General features: G+C 43.1%; 2 protein-coding genes across 6 annotated transcripts in view; one reads left to right on the plus strand and one right to left on the minus strand.

The window, feature by feature from the left end:
• Nucleotides 1-8,048, plus strand: part of ATG5 (autophagy related 5) — a 195,133-nt gene extending 187,085 nt beyond the window's left edge. For all 3 annotated transcript variants that reach the window (XM_070450029.1, XM_070450030.1, XM_070450033.1), the window contains one exon: nucleotides 7,816-8,048. In XM_070450029.1, the coding sequence (XP_070306130.1) occupies nucleotides 7,816-8,033 (218 nt within the window). In that variant the 3' untranslated portion in view covers nucleotides 8,034-8,048. The remainder of the gene's footprint in view (nucleotides 1-7,815) is intronic.
• PRDM1 (PR/SET domain 1) lies at nucleotides 1,978-24,564 on the minus strand. Of its 3 annotated transcripts, none has more exons than XM_020879274.2 (7): nucleotides 24,240-24,564; nucleotides 22,381-22,629; nucleotides 15,915-16,034; nucleotides 12,139-12,391; nucleotides 5,912-7,032; nucleotides 5,340-5,468; nucleotides 1,978-4,990 (listed from the first exon to the last, which is right to left on the minus strand). In XM_020879274.2, the coding sequence occupies exons 1-7, from the start codon at nucleotides 24,279-24,281 to the stop codon at nucleotides 4,418-4,420; spliced, it is 2,487 nt and encodes an 828-aa protein (XP_020734933.2). In that variant the 5' UTR covers nucleotides 24,282-24,564; the 3' UTR covers nucleotides 1,978-4,417. The 3 variants fall into 3 exon arrangements, with proteins under 3 accessions (XP_020734933.2, XP_020734935.2, XP_070306128.1); XM_020879276.2 differs by lacking the exon at nucleotides 24,240-24,564 and adding an exon at nucleotides 22,895-23,068; XM_070450027.1 differs by lacking the exons at nucleotides 15,915-16,034; nucleotides 22,381-22,629; nucleotides 24,240-24,564 and adding an exon at nucleotides 15,629-15,901.
• Between the last annotated feature and the right edge of the window lie 271 nt (nucleotides 24,565-24,835).

Here is a 24,835-nt window from a genome sequence, read left to right on the forward strand (position 1 = left end):
GGTCTGATTTCTTCTGGTCTGACACTGATAATGAAACAGACATGTTATGGACAAAGAACTCTATGGTCTCATAAAGGAAATAGAAGTGTCTTTTCAGTTGGTTCAGTGATCCCATTCTATGTAACTTCCCTTCTGTTCATTAATGTTTTTAGCTGCCGCCCCTCTGTGGTGCAGCCTTCCTTTGTGGACCAGATTATCCCAGAAACATTAGAAATCCTCTACCATGTGCCTCTAATTACTTTCATTTCTCTGCTCTGGCCTTTTCCCATTATCTTCTTTTAAAGAAAGCTTCACACACACACACACACACACACACACACACACACACACACACACAGAGGAATAAGTTCACTTACACAAATTTAAAGGTCCTAAATTGGTTTTCTGTCCCCCAAGGGAAAAAAATTTACAAGTGTCCTTATAAACTCCCATGGAACTCTATATTCTATATATTTTCTCATGGTAGAGAACTGAATGTCATTTCTGAACAGGGCTTTTAAGGAAAGATTTAAAAGGTGGCTTCTTTGGTTTTGCCGAGCTGTACAAATAGCCGCCTGAAGTCTCCCTTCAGGGTAGATGACGGCCGGGGAGACTTGAGCTCCTAGTGAATATTATCTTCTCATGTAATGTTTCATTAAACATTTAAGTCCACAAGTGTGCTCAAGATACATAACTCTCAAGAAAAAAAGGTATGTTTTCCCAAGTAAAGAACAATGATTTATGGCAGTAACTGTTATACCCTGGATCTGATTGGGCTTTGTTTTGAAAACTTATTACCACTATGGTTCTGTAGAATTTAGTAGTGCAACCAGCACCATTTGGCACATTTATGACAATAGGGTTCTGGTTTTCTTAACTCCACAGTTAAATGCTGGCAGCATTTCAAATTCTTGGCACAGATGTTTAAGTGAATATAAAGAAGAAACATTAAAAAAAAAAAAAAAAACACTGGGCAGTTTTGAGTGTCTAAATATAAGCAACATTATTTTCTTAACATACATGGTACCATGAACTTGGGAATGGATGAAGTGGCAAACATGAAAACCATTTGTGAAGGGCTTTTAGGTTTTTTGTTTTTCATTGAGGGCTCTAACACTCTTCTGTAAGTATCTTCTATTCATGTCTACCAAGTGAAACTCAAATTTTGCTTTTGGTTTGTGACTGGAGAAAGGTTAGTGTCTGGAGTGTCAGTGGACAAGCAAGTAGATCCATTCCCAACACATGACCCTTGGGACCACGTGGCCAGGCTACTGTGATCTCTGAGCTTCATACTAAAAATGCCCAGAGGCCTGTCAAACAGCTTTCTTGAAATGTGTTTTAAATTGCACAAGTGGCAAATCTACTTCCCGAGTTAAAATGTGAAGGGAAAAAAAAATACTATAGCACATAAGGCAGGAAAACTATGCAGAAGTATTCCCTATGATTCCCTGTGGAGTGTTCAGTGTTGACTACTGAAGCAAAAATTATGCCACCAATGGGCAAAATGCTCCTCAGGTTCCCAGGGCTCCCCAGAGCCCCTCACCCATGAACTGGCTGGGTCCACACACATACACCCTGGATCAAGGTTAGGATGGCATTTCTGGACTTAATCCAAGTCTTCCTCACCTTGCTACCACCCCACTGCCCATCAACTAAGTAAAACAAACAAAAAAGTTCAACAAAAGCAAACAATAGCTGGCTCATGCTTGAAATGCTTTTCTTAGAAGATGTTTTTATGGCCCATAATTAAAGACAAAAATCTTACACTGTCGATTTATGAGAGGCAAGTGATCAACCCTGTCAGATCCCTGACAAAGGCAGTCACCAACGGAGGTGGGAAAACTAGGGAGTCATCTCTATGGGGGACGGAGGATGGGGGTGGGGACACGAGCAGGATGGAGGCAAATTGTGTCACGTCCAGAATTCATTCTAAGGACACCCTTACAGGACAGTTAAGGTGTCGCTCCCTCATCCTTCACTCAAGACACTAGACAAGCATTGGTAAAGCATGAACATTTATATTTAATTTACATTTTGACAATTTGCACATAAATAACAATGTAAACCAGTACGTAAACATAAGATAGTTTGTTCTAGCAAAGTAAAAAGCCAATAACTTTGGTCAGTTTTAACTTTGAGTAGAAGAAAGAAAGAAAAAAAACCACTGTTGATTGTGGGCTCAACATTCACATGTAAGGGGCCTCAGAGAGAAAGTCAGATGGTACAGAGAATTACGAAGTCTCAAGCCACTGTGCAGGTCTCAGTAAAAATTTCCACTAATGAGAAAGCAAGAGAGGGCAAAAGGAGAATAAATGAGTGATGGGGAATAGAAAGTATTTGATGTCAATGTCAGAGTGTGATGCTTTGGTTTACCTATAATCAAGGACTGTGTTTGTCAAACACTGTTAAAAAAATATATCATACTCAACTGTCAGTTTCATTATTTAAAGGAATAGATCAGTAAGGCTCTTAGGTTTCCCTGGATTATCCTAAATTCATTGTTCTCTTCTGTAGGCTGACATTAGTTGCCACAGACCAAAATGCTGAATATATAAACCAGATTGATTAGTGATCCATCAGTTATTTAAGAAGGAAGGAGAGGAAGAGAGAGAAAAGTTACAGTGGTTGATGAGATTTCTATTTCTGGGACTTGGGTGTGACCACATCAAAATGTGACCAAAAAAAAAAAGCCATCTTAGATTGTCCTTAATAGTTAAAAAAGTATCTCTCTCTCTCCCTGGTTGTTACGCAGTCCCCACCTTTGCACCAAGATTTTAGGATCTCTTAGAATACCAAGGGGGTGCCCAAGCTCACCAATGTAATTATGAGGTCATCGAGTGCTAATTAAGCAAAGAGTCAAAAAGGGTTTGATTTTTTTTTTTTTTTTTTTTGCCATTAGGAAAAGAAGGATCTTTACATGTTTTGGCTCACAATTTTAAGTGGTTATAAATATATATACATTGGTATAGTGGTATAAATAGACTTATAAATATACATCATTGTCCGCTACACCTTGAATGCCAACGTGTCATCTTTGGGCTTAGCAGAGGACGAGGCAGAAGGGGACGCATTCCATCTTTCTGGCGCACGCGTGCTCTCTCCTCTTGAGTAGCAAATCATTAGAGATGTTATCACTTCCTGCACTACTGGACACACTCAATGAGGTAATTGTTGTTGAACAACTTTGCAATGCCCTTTCTTCTTCAATTAAATTAACCATAAAATGTAAAAACACAAATACTGAGGAAAGTCTGAGTTGCACAGACGGAACAAATACAACTGATGTGTTGGGGACAGGAATGTTCATTACCCGCTTTGACCCTAAGACAACGAGAATACCCGTTTTCCGGTTTTTGGTTTTTAAAGTGTGGCCTGAGCCTGTCTAACTCGAATCCTTCCTGGTCGAGCACCATGCTTGTGCAATTTTGACATAATAACAAAAAAGACCAACAACAAAAACACCTGGACTCATGCCCCCAGACCTCACCCATACAAAACCACCTGTGCTTTGGAAACATTTTGCAGTGGTTTTAGACATGGCATTTTGTCTTTTCACATTTTCAGATAATACATTGGGATGCTAAAGTCTCATGGCCACTCCAAATGGTCACATGACTTTGAGGGTGGGATGACCCTGTTTTTTGAAGAGGGAGACAGATTGGCAAAGCCTTCTTATCACCTTTCTGGGAAATCTGTGATTGGGGGCAGGAATGCTGAACTCTCTACAGAAACATACAAGACTTTTATTTCTTCTACCTATTACTGGGTAATTCTGCAAACATACCCCCAAATTATGTTCAAATGATACAAGGCTGTTCAAATAATATAATCCTATGAACAAACACATCAACTGCCTAACTTTGGCAATACTCAAACCTCACTTTCAAACCATTATTATAGAGGGAGGTTGACTGAAGTAATGTATCTGTTTACTAAATCTTAGGTACTTAAAACAGATGTGCAGAAATTATCTACAAAGAATGGCCACCAGACAAAAATATAACACTTAACTCAAATTACAAGGAATTCTTCCAGTCATTGTAAACTTTTTTTAATTATTGCTTTTTGAATGATAAACTGTATAATAAATTATGAAGGATTATCATTGAAAAAATAATTATGGCTAGGCAATAGTCTTAGCAATGGGGAGGCTATGCAAACATATTCACACAAATATTCAAAATACAACAGGTTCAAATATATAGATGGGGTGTAAATAAGTATATATAATAGGTATATATATTGTCTTTGCCTCATTTATGCCCTGAGATTTCAGTAACTTTGGGGTTCCTTCTTTAATTCCAGAGAGGTGAGAGAAACCATCTGCCGTCAGGGAGAGCTCTGCAGAACTGGAATTATGTACAAGCGCTTGCGACAGGCACCCTGACTCGCCAAGTCATAAGTTAAGAAACAAAACACCTTTTGTTTTCTGAAAATCTTAAGGATCCATAGGTTCGACTGTTTCTTGCTTGACCTTTACAGGTCCCAGAGGTAGTGGGTTGCTGTGAGGCAACTTCAGGAGGGACGGCTCTGTTGACTCATAGAGGCCACACCCTGAGAGCAGTCCATTCCCCATGTTTCTCTGCAAAGACACTTTCAGGCCACTTTCTTCCTTCTCTTTTCTGACCACGGCCAGAATCTCCTTTTCCACCACAGAGGTCATGTCGATGTTGTCCTCCATGTCTTCCAGCCGGTCGGCATTGTCGCTGATGTCAAACTTCTCGATTTCCTCGTTGATTCTGGTCAGGTCCTCCCCGGGCAGCCCGGCGGCCGGGGCCACGGGACAGTGGCCCTTCAGGTGGATCTTGAGGCTGCAGAGATGGATGTAGCTCTTGTGGCAGTGGGCGCACTTGTGGGGCCGCTCCCGGGTGTGTAGGCGCTTGTGGAGTTTCAGGTGCACAAACTGGGTGAACTTGGCGGGACACACCTTGCACTGGTAAGGTTTCTCTCCCGAGTGGAGTCGCAGGTGGGTCTTGAGATTGCTGGTGCTGCTAAATCGCTTGTGGCAGACCTGCGGTGTGGGGAGGGAGGCAGGGAAGGGAGGGTGGAGACCAGAAGGTTAAGAGCTGCCAAGGGGAGGTGCCAGCTGCCCACCCACGCAGGACAACCTGGGAGGGCAGAGAAGACTCCCTGTGGCCCCTCACCGCAGTGTTAGGCAAACAGGGCAATGTGGGGACGCTCCCTCGGGGGGAGTTTCCCTCCCAGACCCCTGTCCGCCCAGTGGAAGCTGGCTGTGTCATCTCAACTCATCAGCAGCCTAAGTAAGGCAGAATTCCTGTGCTGGTTTAGGACACCAGGAGGGTGACTGCTGAGACAGTGTCCACAAAGGTCGCAAGTTCTACCCAGAAATCACTGCCCACCTGGCATTCATGCGGCTTCTCTCCCGTGTGTACCAGGTAGTGTTTCTGCAGGTGGGCGAGCTGAGTGAAGCCCTTGTTGCACGTCTGGCACTTGAAAGGTCGTTCTCCACTGTGCACTCTGAGGTGGACCTGCAAAGAAGCCGCACACCTCAGCTGGGCTCCCACAGCAGACTGTGAGAGTGCGCGTCCGGGCTCCAGGACTCAGGGCGTTTAGGATGCAAACCTCTCGCGACAAGCATCAAGGTGAAGGCTTAGAACAAATCAAACCCCGATGTGGGTTTCAGAACACCCTGTTGTGTCTGAGCTAAAGAAAAGTCACAGGCGAAGCAGGGACTCCACACGGACCCTCGAGCGCGAACCCCAGATGTTTATTAATCACAAGAGACTCGGGGGAGGGGGAGTTAACGGGTCCCAAGCGGCGTGGCCGCCCATGCCCTACCTGGGTCTCACACGCAGGAAACCGCCATCTACAGCCTGCGGGAGGTTTAAGGACCCAGGCGCGCTGTGTGCCCCCCCGGGGACAAACCGCGCGCATCGGGGTCGGGGGCCGGGGGTGACCACGCCAGGCCTACCTTCAGATTTGAGAGCTGCCCGAAAGTCTTGGCGCAGACGTTGCACTCATACTTGATCTTGCCGTTCTGCTTCTTCAGCGGGTAGGGGAGCGTCTTGTAGCCAGTCATGCTCCTTTTGTTCTTGATGAGATTCACCGCCTCCTCGCCTCCGGGGGCCGCGGCGGCCGCTGAGGTAGCTTTGGGCTGCACCACGTGCTCGGCCGTGGCGGCGGTGCCGGCCGTCGGGGAGCCGCTGGTGGGGGTGCCGGCCTTGTCCTTCAGGCTGGCGGCCGCCCCGGGGAGGGAGAAGGCGCTGTGCGGCGCGGGCACCAGAACCTCCCGGGGGTGCTCGGGCTGCAGCAGGCGGCGCGCCCCCTCCGAGGGCAGCGAGCTGGGGAGCGAGGCGGGCGCCAGCATCGGGGGAGGCAGGCCGCCCCCGCCCAAGAGGCCGCCGTACAGCGGGCACAGCCTCGGGAAGAGGCCGAGGCTGCCGAGGCCGTTGATGTTGCCCACGGCGGCGCCCAGGCCGTTGCAGCTCAGGCCGTAAGGGGGCAGCAGGAACTTGGGGTAGTGTGCGTTGTAGGAGGGGATGAAGGCGGGCGGCAGGTGGGTGGGCGGCCCGTAGCCGGCCAAGGAGCCCAGCCCCTCGGCGGCGGCCCCGTAGGGGGCGTTCAAGTAGGAGTAGGAGTCGCGGGCCTCCTGGGGGCCGGGGGCCAGCGGCGACGCCGTGTTCCCGGGGCTGCTGTGAGGGCTGCAGCTCTGCAGGCTCCGGTCCGGGCTGCTGCGCGCCGAGGGGCTGGGGGTCGTGGAGGGCGGGATGGGGGAGTGAGTGAAGTAGGGCTGCCGCTCCATCCCGTAGCATCCCAGGGGTGCTTTCAGAAAGTCTTCCGGGAGCGGGGCCCGAATCGGGTACACCACGCGCGGGTAGAAGGGCAGCTCCGGGCTCCCGTTTTTCCTGAAGTCATCCGCGTCCTTCTCTGCAGTGAGGGGTGAAATGCTGGAGCGGTACACGTCCTTCCCTTTGGAAGGGTGGGAGTCCAATTTGAGGATCTCTTTCACGCTATGCTCTCTCTTCGGGACACTCTTTGGGCACAGTTCGTGTTTCTCAGTGCTCGGCTGCTTTGGACGGCTCTGGGTTTGTGCTGAAATAAAGAAAGGGTGATTATTACTCGGAGGGAGACAGAAAATTGAAGTGACACTGCCCAGGCCGCCCTTTCCTTGAGCAAACCTGAGTCCCAGCTGCTCCAAGAGGGCCACCTGGCTTCTCAACGCCCTCATTCTAGAAGGCTCATGCCACTCCAGTTCCTCCTCAGCAAAACCGGGTCACTGGTGGCATCAGTCAAACGAATAACATCGTTCGGATGACTGTTTCCACTAGTAAAAACCTCATGATAGAACAGTCCCGTACAACCGAGAATAGGAGCGTGCCTCCACGAAATACTGGGTGTGGGGTGTCACAGGTTAATAAAAGTCACAGTTTACCTAAAGGAAATCAGCACACCCTGTGAACTAGATGTGAAAGATGAAGACTCATTTCAAGTAATAAGCAGTCATCAATTTTCACCTCCATTCTTGTTTAATACGAATTTGATAAAATCCTGTTCAAACTGCCTCTGTCAAACAGATAAGCAAGGTGATGTGACCCCTTCCTCTGGATTTGCTGACAACATCAGAATTTCACTGAGGCTCTGGGTCTCACCAGACTCCCAGTAATGCTGTCCCCCCAGAATCACAAGGCGTGACATAGTCATCTCTGCCAAACCACAAATGGCACTTTTCGAGCCAGTTCAATTACTTAGAGCACCAAAGAAAACAGGCAGCGAAGATGAAAACACGTATTCCAAAAGATGGCATATTATTTACTCTGTAAATAAGACTGTTTAGGAACAGCAGCAATGCTCTTAAACAGAGCCTGTTTACGACAGGTTCTTCAGGCCATGGTCAGCGTTGCTCCCTCCAAACATGCAGAACGAGAGATGCTTTCTGGAAGACACCAACCAGCCAGAGCTGGGAAAACCGACCACTCCCTGCTCAGCCTTCCCTGGAAACCAAAGGTAAAATACAAGCTGCTTGGTTGGAGCTCTGGTTGTTGGCAGGTAAGCACTCCAGCCTGCACACCTGCCCTCAGTGTAGGGAGAGATGAGGGATCAGCTGTGGGTTTGTATAGATGCCATGAGAGGTAGGAGAGCTCTTGGTCTCAGCCTTAGAAGAGGACAGGCTCGGGGGCCCTTGCTAAATAAGCCTCCGTAAAAGCATCATTTTGTTGTCCCTGCTTGATTTAATGGAGGAAGAACTCTAGGCTGATACCTGATAGGTCTAGAAGTGAACTCTGTGGACTCCAGAGTCTGAACTCTTCAAATCCATTCTCTAGGCTGACAGGCTTGAGGGATTCGATTCCAGTTTGAGAGCCCCCTCAGAATGCTATCTCTGCTGGCTGTTATCAGTTACTCCCGGGTGAGCCTGAAGCCCCAGAATAAACACAGCCCAGACACCATCAGGGAAGATGCTGATGGGGGCAGTGATGGAAAGCTTGTTGAGGGAGAGGGATTTCTGAAGCCACTAAACCAAAATAAATACCCCCTTATCAGGCCAATATCAGTCTTTCAGTGAGGCTCAGCAGGCAGGAAGTTCAAATTGTCACTTTTGTTTTTTAAAGCTGAAATGGTAAAAGAAGAGAGGCAACTGAGTTGGAAAGCTGATAGGCAAGGTATCTCACAGCCACAGGAGGGGATTTTGAGGCAAAAAAAGAATGATTTGGAGGTAACCATATAGGCTCAGGTTAAAAAAAAAAAAAAGATATAACCCTAAAAATAAAGAAAACACAGAAACTTCACCATCACAACTTTCCGCCATTTTTATGTGGCAAATTACATCTAAGTCTCCTAATTTTTTCTAGTAGCTTCAACACTCTCTGGGTTCTAAAATTCAATAAATTAAAGTTATAAGTAGAAAGTTTTAATCTGTCCATAGCACTGCCCTCCTATTTAGTCAGGTGTTATTGCTGAGCACCTCCATAATCCAATTATTGAACTGTCGCAAAGCTAACAATCGAGCCAACAAGAAGAAAAGTTGGAATTCATTATTTTCCATGCAAAATACTGAGCAGAGTGTGCCTAGCATATCATAGCTCCACGATAAATGTTCAGTATCTCTTACACCTTCATAAAAATACATTTATTTCTTATTAGAAAAAAAAGCAATATCCGGAGAACAATGTCAGCCCCCCTCAGGTGTTCTAATGTGCCAATCATGGAACCTGTGCCTGTGTGTGCTAAGTCACTTAGTCGTGTTTGACTCTGTGCGACCCCATGGAATGCAACCTGCCAGGCTCCTCTGTCCGTGGGATTCTCCTGGCAGGAACACTAGAATGCATTGCTGTGCCCTCCTCCAGGGGATCTTCCTGATCCAGGGATCGAACTCGCGTCTCTTCTATCTCCTAGCATTGGCATATGGGTTCTTTACCACTAGTGCCACCTGGGAAGCCCTCATGGAGTCTATATGAAGGTACATTAAAAAAACCATCCTTCAGTAGCTGAGTAATCAGTGGAGCTGGTGTCATTTCTGACTCTCCCACTCAGCAGCAGCTTGAGTTAACTTGAAAAAGAAAATCAAGATCTGTTTTTGTTCTTAATTCTTTAATGGCTGTAGGCGGACGGAGTCATTTCAAGAGTGAACTGCTTCTGAAGGCTCTGAATGGCTTAATTATGCCGACTCACATTTTCGATCTATAATAAGAACCCCCAAGACTATAAGAAAGAACCTAGAAGTTCTGCAGTAGGCAAAACAAAGTCTGTTTTCAACTGAAACTGAGAAAGCAGATTAACATTTAGAAGTCTATAATTTGGTCAACTGTTTTCTAGATGGGTTAGTTAGATAGACTGAAAAAAAAAAAATACAAAAAAAAAAAAAAAACTTGGGAGGGTAGGACTTAAACCTAATAATTCCTACTCCTTTTCTTTGTTGTTGTTGTTGTTTTTTTTAAAATAACTATTTGTGATTTCTGGCTATTTATGATTTTTCTTGACCTCAGTTTTCTTCAAATCTCTTCTCAAAACTCTACCAACTGAACCATCACTGCCATTTTAAAGCCCTCACAGAGATTCTGGCACAGGCCTCTACCGTGCATGAAACATGGAGCCCAACACAACTCATCTGAAGACACAATCTACCTTTTAGGCCTGATGAAATAGTGGAAATTTTCCTGATCAGCATCTCAATCATCAGTTACCACACCTAAGACAACTGGTTGCACAACAGGCAGCAGGAGTCTTGGCTTACTGTGACTGGTTATTGTTAACTTTCATTCTGTACTACGAATACTGGACAGTGAATGGGTACCTGAAAATGTTCAACCACCATTTAGAAAAAACTCTGCATAAACAACAACCGATATTTGAGGGAACAAAGGCGTCATTTCATAGAGAACATGGCAGTTCCTTCAGAGCTCAAAGAATAAGCATTTGAACCTTAAAATTCTGTGCTGGGCCTTCTGTTGGGGAATAAAAATGCAAGGCCTTTAGGATCTTTCTTTGTCTGGAAGAAAGTGAGGGATGTATGTGAAAAAACTTCTCTGTGGTTACTGCAAAGTCACCAAGGTGGGTCATTTAAAATGGAGTTACAGTTCAAAGAAAATAAAAAATCAAAGTCTTTTTTTCTGAATTCATGAATGATGAAGCTCAAGGAATGTGAGGAGACCCTCAAGAGGAAGCTGCAGCTATGTTGAGAAAGTCAGGAAGAAGCAGCTCATTTTCCTGGGAGATGGCCTGCTGGAGTGTAAGTTGCCTTTTACCACTGGGTCTGGCACCTACAGATGGTAAAAGAGTGGAAGGGCTCCTGGGATACTTGGTACTAGTGATATAATGGGGACTCTTGGGAGTGCTAAAGAGAGATGAGGGAAAAGACCTACTACCATTGGCCAGGACCTGGTTGTACCTACTATGCTCAAGCTGGAAGCCAATCTGTTTCCAAACATTTCAAGGATTTTTTCCCAAACCTCAAGGGTGCACTATATGTGTGTATATAAGCACCACAAACACAAACTTAAATATATTATGGTAGAGGTCTTTAAGCTTTTATAGCCTCAGCTTTTCAGAAAACTACAAATAGTCTTGAGATCATTGGGAAAGCAGTCAACTTGACAGTGTGGGATGAGTACCAAATAGCTGTAGAGTTGGATTATACCTGACTAGGATAAGTAATTGGTTTGTTAATTGGCTAAAAATTTAAGTCAAATTTTAATTTATGTTAATATTAACATTCACCCCAAAGGTCTCAGAGGCCAAAATGTGAACTAAAACAATTTAGACTCCAGATAAAGCAAAGGGGACAGCATATGGATGATTGATGAATCTGGGTAAAGTGTTTCTGGGAATTCTTTGTACTGTTCTTCCAACTTCTCCTTATGTTGGAAATGAGATCAAAACAAAAGGTTACAAAAATTTCAGCATTTAGATGCCAAACTGTGAAACCAAAAGGAGCTGATTTAAAAAATCTGCTTTAAAAGAAGTCTGAGAATATACAACTATAGTTACAACAGGTTGGAATTTTATGGTAAACCTTACGTCATTCCTAGAGATCACTTGAGAATGACTAAAACGAAGTAGCCCTTTGCAGAGGTCATGACAGCAACTTTAACCAATAGAAAAGTAAAAGCTTATAAACCTAAGGAACTGAAAATTTGTTAAGATGAAGTGATAGGTGGTTACTGTAATACCAATCAGGAGATCAGATAATTAGGTTTTTACCATAAGGAAGGAAGCGAAGATATAAAATCTTCAGGGTTATCTATTTCGAATAAGATTTGAAAAATTATAGCTCCAAGTTTTTCTAAACAATTTATGTTTCACATCAGACCATAACTTGATAACCAAATGTGCATCTACATTTCAAAGCATATTTTAAGCACTGACAAATTACCACAAACAAGGAACTATACCTTTCATCCATGGCATGTCAGAACTAATCTCTATTACAATATAATCCTACCTACCCCTTTTTGGACAGATTAGCATTGGACCTTTATTTCTTCCTGTACATTCAGAGTTGCTCTTAGTATTTTTCAAATGATCAAGTTTCATTATAGGGAATAGAGACTGAAAAAAATTGTTTTTCTCTTCCCAGTGCTGAGTTTAAGTCACCTACTTGGCCCATCAAATGAAGCCATGTAATTAAACAACATGTTATTAGTGCAAAGGAGCAGAACTGACATTACTGGCATTTTTAATTTTTTTTTTCTGTAATCCACTTACTGAGATTCATCATTGTCAGCTCTCCAGGATAAGGGGAGTGAAGCCTTTCCGCAAAGTCCCGGCAGTACCACACAAGAAGCTCCTGGTTGGCAGGGATGGGCTTAATGGTGTAGAAGTAGATGTTCATGCCGTTCTGACAGGCGGCCAGGTTCTGCTCCCAGGGAGAGTATGCCGGGTTCACGTAGCGCAGCCAGTTGCTCTTCTCCACATTAAAGCCGTCAATGAAGTGGTGAAGCTCCCCTCTGGAATAGATCTGCGCAGAAGAGAAGACAGACGTGGAAAAGAAAGCCCCCAATGCAACGGAAAGCTTGCCAGCACCTCTGGGATTAAACACGGCAAGTATGATTTCTGGTCCCTGACTGCCTCGTTAGAAAAGGAAATCAGGTTAGCCAGAGTTGTCTTGAATCAGCAGAAATAAGGGCGGAAACAGGGGAGGCACGCTTTGTCAGTTACCTTTTCCATTTCAGTTTTAGGGTCTTTTCATGTTTGGGGAAAAGCTACAGAAGAAGGAAACACAAGATTTCGTTTAAGGAGCTGCCGCACCTAGTTCTGTCTGCTAGCGCAGTGAATGGCACAGAGGCAACACTACTGGCTTGAGTTCCGATCATTCTGGCTTTTAATGCTTTGAGTCACTAGGTATTAGACCAACCCGACTGAGTACGTCAAACTGAGTCTCAGCTTTTTCTATGGCCTCTGTACTTGTCGTTTCCTACACCCCCGCCCAAGGCTTAAACTCTGCAAACATCCTCCACCCCCAAGCCTCCTAGTCCAGCAGTAACACTCGTTCATATGAATACTTGGAACTTTGCCTTTTTGTGGAAACGCTGGGTGGGGCCAAGGTGAACTTCACCTGCCATAACAAAGTGAACACTGGGACAGAAGCCAGCATCTGACAGTCTACTGAGAAGTCACTTTTCCTCTTGATTAATGTGTTCGGCCTTGCGCTTTTCTTCCAAGGCTGAGGAAGGGAGAGGGAGCCCTCTTATCTGTGAGGAGGTTGGCTAAGACACCACCCATAGAGCCATAGGGTTTGTGTTTTTGGAAGAAGAGGGAAAAACCATGTTGTTCTTTAAAAGCAACAGAAAATGAGGAATTCAAAGTTCGTCCTAGTAATACTACTTCTGGTTAGCAGATATCCTCAGGCCACTCGGTAAAAAGGTAAAGTCTTACTGAAACGACTTTATAAACAGACCCTTTACCTTCCCCAGAAAGTTTCTCTTTCCCTCTTTTTAAGATGGACCCATCTCATCTCCAGACTTAAGAAAGATCCTTACACACATACAAGCAATACCTGGTTTTTTGCAACTTGGAGGCTCCAAGTCATAGGCCATGATTCACAGCAGAAGTTTTGCTCTAACCGGACAGCAGGTCATTGCTTTGGTCTTAGTCACATACTGACTGTGTTAATCTCTAAAGTGTTTCTGTATTTCGCTCAAACGTTTATCAGAGACAAAAAGGAACTCTGTCCCTTTAACACAGGCAGTAAACACCAGAATCACTTTCTTTTAAGAGTAACTTCCTGTAAATTGTGAAGGGGGAAATACATGTGGCTTCATCAAAGCAGCTTGTGAGAGCTTTTGCGGTGTGTTTTGTTAAGAGAAAATGGAACAAGGCTGGGTGAATTCTGCTATCAAGAGGGGTTTTCAAGTTTGTTTACTCTGATGTGCAAACTTCCAGGAACACGGGGTTCCATCGCTCTTGCACTCTTCGCTGGGCGGAAACTGCTTTCTAAAGCTACGGGTATGTTGATTCCAGTCAGCCTTCCACAGACTACAATTTACTGTATCCTCATTTAAAAACAGAAATGTCGATGCCATGAAGTCACACACACACACATACACACACCCACAAGAAAATAAAATAATGATATGTCAGATGAACACTGCTGCCTATCACCCTCACTCTATTTCCATATATTATCAAGAAGATTAAAAACGTGCTGACTCATAGCACAGTTACAAGAAATGTCACTGGTTTCTCAACTTGAACATCCCTTCTCTTCTTTGACTGTGTAATTTGCATGAAACTTTTTCTTTCCTCACAACAGATGTTCATATTCCTGCCAGCAAAATCAGGATGCTTTTAACAACATGTGGGGAGGTATCTCCTACAGTATCCTTTGCATGTGAAGGACCGATTCAATTAAATCCTCTCAGGGAAAGCATTTCAGCTACTTAGAATGAATCTTCAGTAAACTAGGGAACTGAGACAGAGATAGGAGGTTCTTAAATATTTCTTGTCATTTTTTTTTGAAAGGACCATGCATTAACCAGACTTATGCTGGATTGTTTTAATTCAGACCTTAGACTCCATGAATTACAAATATCTATGGCTCACTTCTCAGAAGACCTTACTGGCAATAAGGGCAAAAATGCACTCACATTTTACCCATTATTAGTCAGGTATTAAATGTATTTTAAGCATGAGTAATTATTAAATTTGTGAGCACGCAATTCATAGTGGAAAATTCTCAGTGATCTCTTTTGTTTGGAAAATAGTAAAATACATTTCTTAAAACACAAAACTTCCTGGGTTAAAAAAGAAAAAAAGCTTGTTTCTTAGGAACAACTTCTGGGTGATCAACAAATATAGGTCTTTTATAAAAATACTTGCCCAAAAAATATAAGCATTCTAGGTAAATCCGACTAGAATAAGTATAATATGGGCTTCCCTGGTGGCTCAGTGGTCAAGAATCCGCCTACCAATGCAGGAGACACAGATTCAATCCCTGGGTAGGGAAGATCCCCTGTAGAAGGGAATGGCAACCCACTCCAGTATTCTTCCCTGGGAAATCCCATGGACAGAGGAGCCTGGTGGGCTACAGGCCATGGGGTCACAAAAGAATAGGACACAACTTAGCGACTAAACAAGTATAAAACAGTTTTTGTTGCTACCATGCAACTGTTTCTTGAAAGAATTCCAATAAAGGTTTCCCAGTAATCATGTACATTTTATGGAAGTCTATATACATACATATATATAATTGCTTTTAAATTTATTTTCTAATTGAGGAAACTGAATATCCAGAGAGATGGATGGGAAAATGGAAAACAGTCCATTTTCTTCTGTTCATTCTCATCCATGGTCTTTTACCTAAAGATTCCATCTAATTAGTTCACCTGTGAGGTTGCAAATATCACCTGTGATATTCCAAAGGAAACTAGATTGACTAGATGGGATGTTAAAGGAAAGTTTATCATCTTGAATGACTGTAAGCATCTCCCTTACACTATGGAATAACTTATGTACTGTCAAATCCAGTAGTTTCATGGTACAGATACATTTTACAGGATGAGTCTTGTAGTCCATCTATTCCTCCTGTACCATCTTCTATTCATCCTTCCTAAATGGCATTTATTTTCAAGGTAATTCATTTGTGATTACTCGTCCATTCAATTAAAGTTAAGTCAGCAAGAAATCAAGAAGGGGTGAAATCTAAGGCTTGGTGACTCATTACTACTTCCTTGCACAGAAATGCAAATGAACTTACCCTTGAAGCAAGCAGCAAACTGTTTCCTTTCATCACAAAACTCTAATGAATCGCAAAAATTAAGATTCACACAGACCACCTCTTTACCCCAACTACCTTCAAGCTGTGTTTCCCAGGCTGAACTTTTAACCAGTTTCATCACAATTGCTTAGAATTCCCTGTGTCCATGGGGACCCTGAATATTGCGGGGAGCCCCAGGACAGTTGAAAAAGGAAGTGACCCAGCAATTTTAGTTTCATTTTTTTCCCCTAATACTTAATGAGTTGGGAAAAATTTCCCTACTTACCCGCCAAAAATATTTCCTGTTGGCATTTTTGGGAACTGTATCACTGGTGTAGATTTCACCTATTAGAGGTCCAAAACGTGTTCCCTTTGGTATGTATTCTTTACTCACCACTCCAGTAATCTAAAGGGGGTAAAACATATGAAAGAGTGAGTTCAACAGTAAAATATGAATCGATCTTTTCATTTCAATGAATTGAACTGTCAAATGGTAATACCACCAATGATAACAAAATTGTGCTATAGAGAGCAGACATTAACGGTGCCTACATAATTAACAACGAGCTTGACTTTTGGGGAAGACTATCTGTTAAACTCACAGATGATAAGCAAATATTCAGCCAAGTATAATAGTCTAGTTCACTGGTGACTGAGGGTCCAATATTTTTTATTAATACTTTTTATGCTACAAGAACAGAATGGGTAAAACTATTCCATTTTAGAATGAGTTTCGGATACTGCAGAATTAGACAGTCAAGGTTAGACCATTTTAGCCCTCTCCTAGTTTCCTATTTCTTCTTCTCCCTCAAACCATAAACACAGTGTGCTTAAGGGGAATGAAATAGTTTTAACCTCAGAAACCAAAGTAATGTTCTTTGGTTGTTCCACAAAGGCCTAAGGAACCAAAAACAAAACACAATATATTTTTTTCATTCCAGATGAGGTTTTTTTTTTTTTTTTTTCTTTCTTTATAACTTGTAAGTTCTCTTTAGTAGAAGGAAATTCTTTCAAGTAACTTTGCTCTTCTCTAGCATCTTCTGCTCAACGGTGGTCAAAAGTCTTCCTTTGAAATATAATTTATATCTAAGAGAGCTGTGGGTTCTAAGATCTGAGGAAATGACTTTCTCAGACTGGATGGATCACACATTTGACTCTGGAAGGCCTTGCTAAAAAGAAACATGTTAACTATACCAGTTCCTTCCCTGATGGTAAATTTCTTTGGGGGGGGGGGGGTATAAAAAAGTCCACGAATCAGGAAGCAATTCATCATTATTCAAAAGAACTCTGTAACAGTCCCTTACAACATTTTGCAGTACATTTTGTTTTGTTTTTTATTCACTCACTTTCCCATCTTGATTTTCTTTTCACCCAAAACAGCCTACAAATCACTTACTGAGTGCCTTACTGATACGGACGAAGAGGAGGTAAAACGTATTTATTTCCCGTTTTTATTATCCCTCGTGGCTCCTTTATAGTTGTGCACCTGAAATGGTAGGCCTTTATAGAGGAATCAATAAATGTCTGCAGTGGAATCTACGGTTTTGGTTTTGATATATAAATTAAATCTCATCAACAACTGAAATCTTTGTTTAAAAAGATATAGAACACACCTACACGCTTGTGACAGACCAATCTTTCTCATGTACATGACTTAAAAATTAATTTTAAAAATTTAATATTCAATATACAAGCCAATGGAGCACACCCAGACTGGAAAGACAGAAAAAAAGAAAATTTCCTATACCCAACACAAGTTGAAACAAGGTTGGTGAGCTCGAGTGTTATTTTTGGTCCGTTATGAATTTCTGGCAAGAGCTGAAAAAAGCAGATGTTCATTTCATTCTACTCCTCTGCCTCATTTACATCTATCTGCCGTTTCAATAACAGTTCATCGTTATTGGTATATGCTGGCAGTATAGCTCTGAGGAGCACTTTATAACAGTCTTGAATTAAAAATACATCCTAAAGGTTAGGTAGACTTATTCGGAGATTCATTGTTTATTATATATAATTGAAATTAATTTGAAAAATTCATGGAATCGGCTTTTATGACACAAATCATTTGGCATTCATATCTGAGTGATTATTCCATAATATTAAAATGACAAACAGGAAAAACAAATAATGTCATTCACTGGTGAGCCAATAATTAGCAGTTGATATTTTCAACATATCCATTTTAAAGCAGTAATTTTAAAAAAGGTACTCAACTGGTTTATCAACTTAGTTTTAAATTATAGTCTCTTGCAGACAGTGTCTTGGGAGTCAGAGCTTGATTACCAACAAGTAGTGTGATATCGAGGTTAGGGTTTTTCTCCTGAATTGCCATTCTTTTAGCCAATGGGCCTCGTATTCAGCTATCAATCTTACACTAAGAAAATGCACAACACTTTCTTATGTCCGAAAGAAGTCAACCAGCAACTTGTTCCTACAAAAGAATTTGCAGAAGACATAGCCACCAAACATCTTTGAGCGCAGCCATAGGCAAGTCACTGGGGAAGATATGAGGCGGCATTAAAGAGCTCCTGCCATCAACAGCCATACAAATGCAACTCACCAGACAAGACAAGAGAATAATTTGTCTTGAAAGGGAGGTCTAGGGAAATCCTCAAGTCCCAAACAAAAGAGCCTCAATACTAGATTATCTTTACAAGTGAGACAGAACACTAATATTTTAAGTTCTGCAATCCATAGAGCTTTGGGTACTTATATAGTCACACATGAATAGAGACACCAAATCATAGAGTTTTGAGGCTGGAAGGAACCGTTTAGCTCATATACTATCTCTATCCATTCTCAGTTCAGCACCCTATCTCACAATCAGCACCTTCATCTCAGATCCTTATCTGAGAAATTATTCAAAGAGGACATAAGAGCTATAACTCTTAAGATTCCAGCTCTAAGACTCCTGAGCTCAGCCAGGTAACAAGTGGGAATCAGAACCAGGGTAGTTTTTAATGGGAAGTAAGAGACTAAGTCATACTTCTCCCTCTGGCCCTGGAAAGATCTGGATGTGAATCTTAGCCAACAACCAACAACAATCTATCCTTGGAGCCAGCACATAATGTAGGGAAACCTGGTGTGTGCCTTGAATTTCCCAGAACTAGAAGGACTAATTAAGAACGTGTTCACCTAAGCTCAGGAAGGAAACTTCACTGGAACTGACCAGGGTCCTAAAGCATCATTTCTGGGCCCGGGCTCCTGTGTGCCTCCCATAAATCTACCAGCGAGAGGATGCTGGCCTTCCCACTTCCCCGCCTGCCTGCTCTTTCCAGCTGTGTGCTCTGTGCTGGGCTGACCCCTACAGATCTATCAACAGCCTCAGTTACACAACATACCCTGAGACAAAAAATAGGGCTTGTTTTCCATTTTACAAAATGAAGATGTCACAACTTAGTATGGGTGGACTAGGAGTGCCGAATGAAAGTTTGAGAGTAAGGAGAATAATTTTTTTTTAAAGCGAATTCCCTCTTTAGGAACATATGAATACATATGCATCTCATTGAGTTTCAAGCAGAAATATTATTCAGGTCTAATGATGGTATAAGTATCCTCACCCCAAATTATATCAAAATCATTTTAATTACTAGCTACCTCTTCCCTTCCCCCTCAAAAAAATGACTCATTAGATTAAAATTCTATTTTGAATACAAGCATATTTGCATTGAGATGGCTAGTGCTCTGAAGTGAACCAAGACTTCAGCCTGCACTTTACTCCACTGTTTTTAAAGGGGGTGGAGTGGATAGAGATGTTTTTGGAAAGTTTCCTTAATAATCTTTATATTAAAGGAAATGCCTGGTTACATGGTCTCCCAATAAAAGGCAGTATGAAGAGAGAATTGCATATTATGGTGAGATACTTTTTACAGATAAACTTGAGTTAATAATGGACTTCAATCAAAATGGACACTGAGTCCCCATCATTGGCCTGATGTTTAATTGCCACATGACTCTGGAGTTCAGGCTCAGAGCACCAGAGCCTCTGAATTCAATGCAAGCAACCTCAGTTTAGGCTACGGCTTCTAGAACAGAAGTGTTTAAATCGATCTTTCTGTGTTCAAGTATTCACAGTAGATTATTTCAGGAGATCAAGGGGAAAATCCCCCTGAAAGAATAACCCAGCAGTTTAAAAAGTTTTAAAAGTTTTTTGAATAGAATGTCTATATTTGGTTTGGGTTCTGGAAATAGGAAGTAAGAACAGCCTCATTAAAGGTGCAAAATGATTCTAAACTAAATCTAAAAATGAGGGTCAAGATCAGAAATATGGTTTGTATGTTTTGTTTTTAAACCCAAAAAAAAAAAAAAAAGGTGCTGACACATAGCACAAATTCATAATGAAAAATGGTCTTGTTAAAAAAAAAAAATCCCCAGGATGTCAGCACATCAGTACATAATGTAACATCTTCTGCTACTTAAATGAAAACATTTAAAGAAAGGCAAGATACATCAGTCAGATAAAAACTACGTGTACAAAGGCTTTTTTCCTCTTTCCACGGCTCGTGGGACTGAAAGAACTAACTGAATAATGATAATGTAAACATTTCATCCATTCTGAATGTTTCTGTCCTAGAACTGGTTTGCAGCTATCATACTCTCAATAGCTCAATTTCACAGTTCTCTTTCACCATCTTGAGGGAGCTGTCCTTTTCCAAAGTGCAAAAAGGAAGGAAGGAGAAACAGAAAAGCAGGTACACATTACAGAGGGAGCTTAAGCCAGTACTACATTTAAGCTGGTCTCCTGGTTACTTTTATGACGAAGGACTAAAGACACACTGTTCTCTTCAAGCATTTCAGTAAAATCAAATAGGAGAAAACAGAGTAAGAGAACCCTAACCTCTTACTAGGTTTGTTCCGAAGGACCCTCCTTAGGAATACAGGCACTGCATGCTTTTTCAGTGCTGAACATATGAAATAGGAAGTTACACATGCAATGAAAACACAGCAAACAAGCTTAATAAAGGATTGGTCTGAAGTATGTTAAGACGATAAATAAAACCACAGTGACACCAAGAGGGGCCAGTGTAGCACAATGTAGAAGCATTAGTTGGAAAGTCTGAAGAACTTTGCTCCAAGTCTGGCTCTGGTTCCAAGTATACACCTTAAGTACGTGCCTAGTCTTTTGAACTTTGGACTAATGATCTAAGGGCATTTTTCCTATTTAGCTATTATTTTACATAGAATGATGAAAACTGAAAGACAAGCTTAGAGCTGAAATGAGGACAATACTACAAAACTAAAAGGCAAGGATGAACCAGAGTGGAGGTCTTGATTTTAATCCCAAGCGGCTGGACAGGGCAATACAACACACATTAAAATCTGGGAACTGACCAGTATTTGGTCAAATTTGATCTGGGAAAAAATGCTACACTTTTTAAAGCCAAAGACAGACCTTACAGACCCAAACAAATCCTATACTGATTCCATGGGCCACAGACTAAGAGACTTTCTATAGAAAAGGGTGTTACTTTCACAAAAAAGATGTAATTAAGGCCGACTTCTGGGGTCAAGTTTTTGGTAATGTTCACATACAAATAGAATTTAAATTTTGCTTTTTATGAAATCAGCCTCCTCTCTCCCACTAGGAAAAACGGGGTGGGGGGAAAGTTGAGTTTTAATGAAACCCAAAGCAGAGCTGCTCTATTTAATTTTACACAGCTGTGTCACCCCCTCACTACCAATACTGAACTCAGACACACAAACAGGAAAGAAACAAAGTATTTCCCAAATCAGCTCTCAACGCCTTCAAATACTGTTCCTTAGGGAAGGAGGAAAGTGATTTGACATGGCTGTAATGAATAGTCTCAGGATGGAATTCTGGACTCCCACAGCAAAAGACCCCCTTTCTCACGACTTTCTGAAGGCAGTGATAGGATGGACAGCGAGCCACGGGGATGGTGGTGGTAAGTCTGTGGTGGGGTCGCTTCCTTCAGCTCAGCCCTGAATCGACCCACGAGAGCAGCTGCAGTAGCTGAATTCTCAAGAGGTGGTTCTGCAAGTTTTTTCATAGCTGAACATCACGCCTTGCTATAATCATTATATAAAAGGGTAAACACAAACCCTTTGCTCATTCCAGGTTTGGGTTTTCAACCCCTTTGAAACAACAAAGAGTGTACCCACTTCAGAGGCCAAGAAGGAATGGCCTGCCAGCCCCGCCAGAGCAAAGAAGCTGCCGCAGATAAACAGTGGTTGGCTCTGAAGTCACCCGGACAGAGGACACTTACACGGACCTCGTCTCACTTTACACCATCATTCAGTTCATAAACACGTCAAGGTTTTGAGAATAATTTTAGAAACCCAGCTAATAAAGCTGGCTCGTTAAAAAGAGACTAAAGCCATGTCATGACCAAAAGGAGACAAAAGAAACACGAAAAACATTTTTTTCAAAGAAAAAGTTTTCTCCCTCCAAAGCAATTGTACTGGGTGATGAGAGCCAGTGAGTCCAGAGCGGTCAGGAAACTTTCTCGAAGCTACTGACAATTTCACCCACCCCACACTGCAATTCGGCTTTTCTAAGACATGTCAACTTGCCAAAAGATTTCACTGTTTACTAATTAATATGGAATAGTCAAGAGCAGGAGAAAATAAGCAGGGACAGACTTAGGGCAGGAGAAAGCAATGAAAGAAGTGAATTAAGTGATCAATTATTTACTGATACTTACAGATTCTCACAGATATACAAGGCCTCAAGGGCAAATAGGGAGATTTGGCGTCAGGTGCCAATCTTCTTCAGCAAGAAACCAGAGGCTTACCTCTTTGCTGTTTGTGGCATATTTGAAAAGAAGATTTCTCGGTAAGGAAGCCTCCGCCTGAACCGAAGTGCCTCCTTCCACACCAGAATCCCAGGGGTGGTCATTCACAATGTATGTACACTTCTCCTCAAACTCAGCCTCTGTCCACAGAGTCATATCTGCGTCCTCCATGTCCATTTTCATGGTCCCTTCGGTCCCCTCTGCCAACCCTGGAACCTTCACAGCACTGGAGCTACACTTGGGGGCAGCCTGGAAGAGAAGGGAAAGGCCTTTAATCCCCATTGTCCCGTGGCTCCTCTGAGAGGCTATGACTAATACAGTCGTCTGAAGACTTTAAAAGCAGATGCAGGGCGCTTGGTACAGTTGAGTAACAGCCAAAAAGCCGTGTAAAGATTGCCTTGGAGAAGCAAGGTTTTTAAATGCTATCCTTTAACAACAACAAAGTGTGGCAACCTCATTGGGGGACAAAGTTTACAAAAGAAAAGAACCACCTCCGAACAATCCCTGGTTTTACCTCTCACAGCAGAAAAATGTTGTGGGCGCCCAGTCTTCTGTCCCAGGACGCCTGGGGTCATGGCCGCCAGACCCTCAGCGCTGGAAAAGCTGCCTCAGAAAAGTGTCACAAACAAGGAGAGGAAGAGGAAGGAGCTCTGTCTGCCTCTGAATGAAGCTAAAAATGGAAAGCGCGTGCGGTGCAGGAGCGGAACCCAGCCTGCCTTTTCCAAATGGGGAAGACTGAACTTTCCCACCAGCTCCCAACTCAAAACAACTTTCAAAACAACTCGCCCCCCCCCACACCCCCTCTGCAGCACGATCTCTTTCATCCTCTCACATGGAAGACTGAAAAGGACTGCATCCTGCCAGCATCACCGAGCTGCAGCTTTTGAGAAATCATCTGCACCATAGGAAAAGAGGAGGGAAGATGGGGGTGGGGGGCAGGGGGCAAACTCCCCAGTTTCTTTTGACTGTGGGTATCTCACGCCAGATTGAAAAAGCAAAAACAAAACATAAAACTGCTCAATAGAATTCCCTAAAGAGAATTCCTTTAGGAGCCTTCAGCTACAAATAGCACTTTCCATTTAAATCTGAAAGTGTACGAATTCCCAGAAGTCACTGATGGGCTGCAGTTTACTGTAACTAAAGTTATAACAAATATAGAAGGCTCAGAAGACAAGCTCCGCTTCCACTTGTAAACTGATAAGGGTATTCCCGCAAATCCCCCCCCCACCCCCCACACGCAGGAAAAGTGCTTTCCAAAGAGAGAGAGGGGGTAAAAAGGTAAACAACGTCTGCAGTGTTTTCCCATACAGACGTGTTGGGAGGAAAAGTAGGAACGTATTAAAAAGGAGTAGGGTATTATTTCCATGTAAGAACGTGTCCTCGTTAGAATGTAAACACAACACTGTCCAAGTCCTTCAGGGTGGCTTTTCCATTCTGTTTCTTTTCTGAATATGATGGGACCCCCCCCCTTTTTTTTTAAAAATCAGATGCGAAGTTGTCCTTCCCTCAGTCACGATTGAAACAAACGTGCTTAAGTCTACGTAGCTGCGACATGTACAGTCGCGATGCCACATAAGTGTTAAAATAAAACCAATTTTAAATTAAGCCAACGCGGAATAGTTACTTTGTTGGACGGGGGTGGGCGGGAGTCACTATTGAAATTTCAATGAACTGCCAATTATGCCTAGAACTGAAAGGGTTAATGATTCATAAGGAAAAAGTCTTATAAATGTTTGACAGTGCTAAGCGCCCTAAAGCAGAAGCGTTTCTGGTTTATACTGCGACTACGTTAGCCGAAAGAGGAGGGAGGGTAGTTTTCAGATCAATTTCAGAATGAAAAACAAGATCAAGTTCCTTACCAAGGTCGTACCCACACGTTTTTCCAAGCAAATATCCAACATCTGAGACAAATGTCGCTCATGCCTAAACAGTCCGCAGTGCTCCGCGTCCCCTCCCGGCCGAAGGCTGGCGCGCACCGCGGCGGTGCCCTTCTGCTCGGCCGCCCGCGCCCGCGTCCCGGCTCCCGGCGCGGACAGGTGCCGCGCTGCTCTGCCTCTCCGCAACACTGGAGGGCCGAGTGTCACGGCTGCGCTCACAGTCTCTGTTAACCAGGCCGGCGGCTCGGCCCTTACCCCCTCCCAGCCTGCAGATTTCCCATTCGTGATTCACTCCTACCAGTCGCCTGAAGAGGGGGCGTGGCCGCACCTGGCCAAGCCTCGCCGAGGGCTTTCCCCCCAACCCGCGAGCGCCCAGAGCTTCCTCTCTCCGTATCTGAATTTCAACATTTACTTGGAATCGTGACTTCCCTTTGAAGGCACTTAACCTCCGCGTAGACTCGGACTGTATTGTATTCTAAAGACTCCAGACCGCCCTCCTTCCTGCTGCGGCTTTGTGAGGGGGCGCACATTCCTTAAATTCAGGGAAACCTAAAAAGGATTTAAACTTGTGGAGTTCC

The sequence above is a fragment of the Odocoileus virginianus genome, chromosome 19 (genome assembly GCF_023699985.2).
Source record: "Odocoileus virginianus isolate 20LAN1187 ecotype Illinois chromosome 19, Ovbor_1.2, whole genome shotgun sequence".
NCBI lineage: Eukaryota > Metazoa > Chordata > Mammalia > Artiodactyla > Cervidae > Odocoileus > Odocoileus virginianus.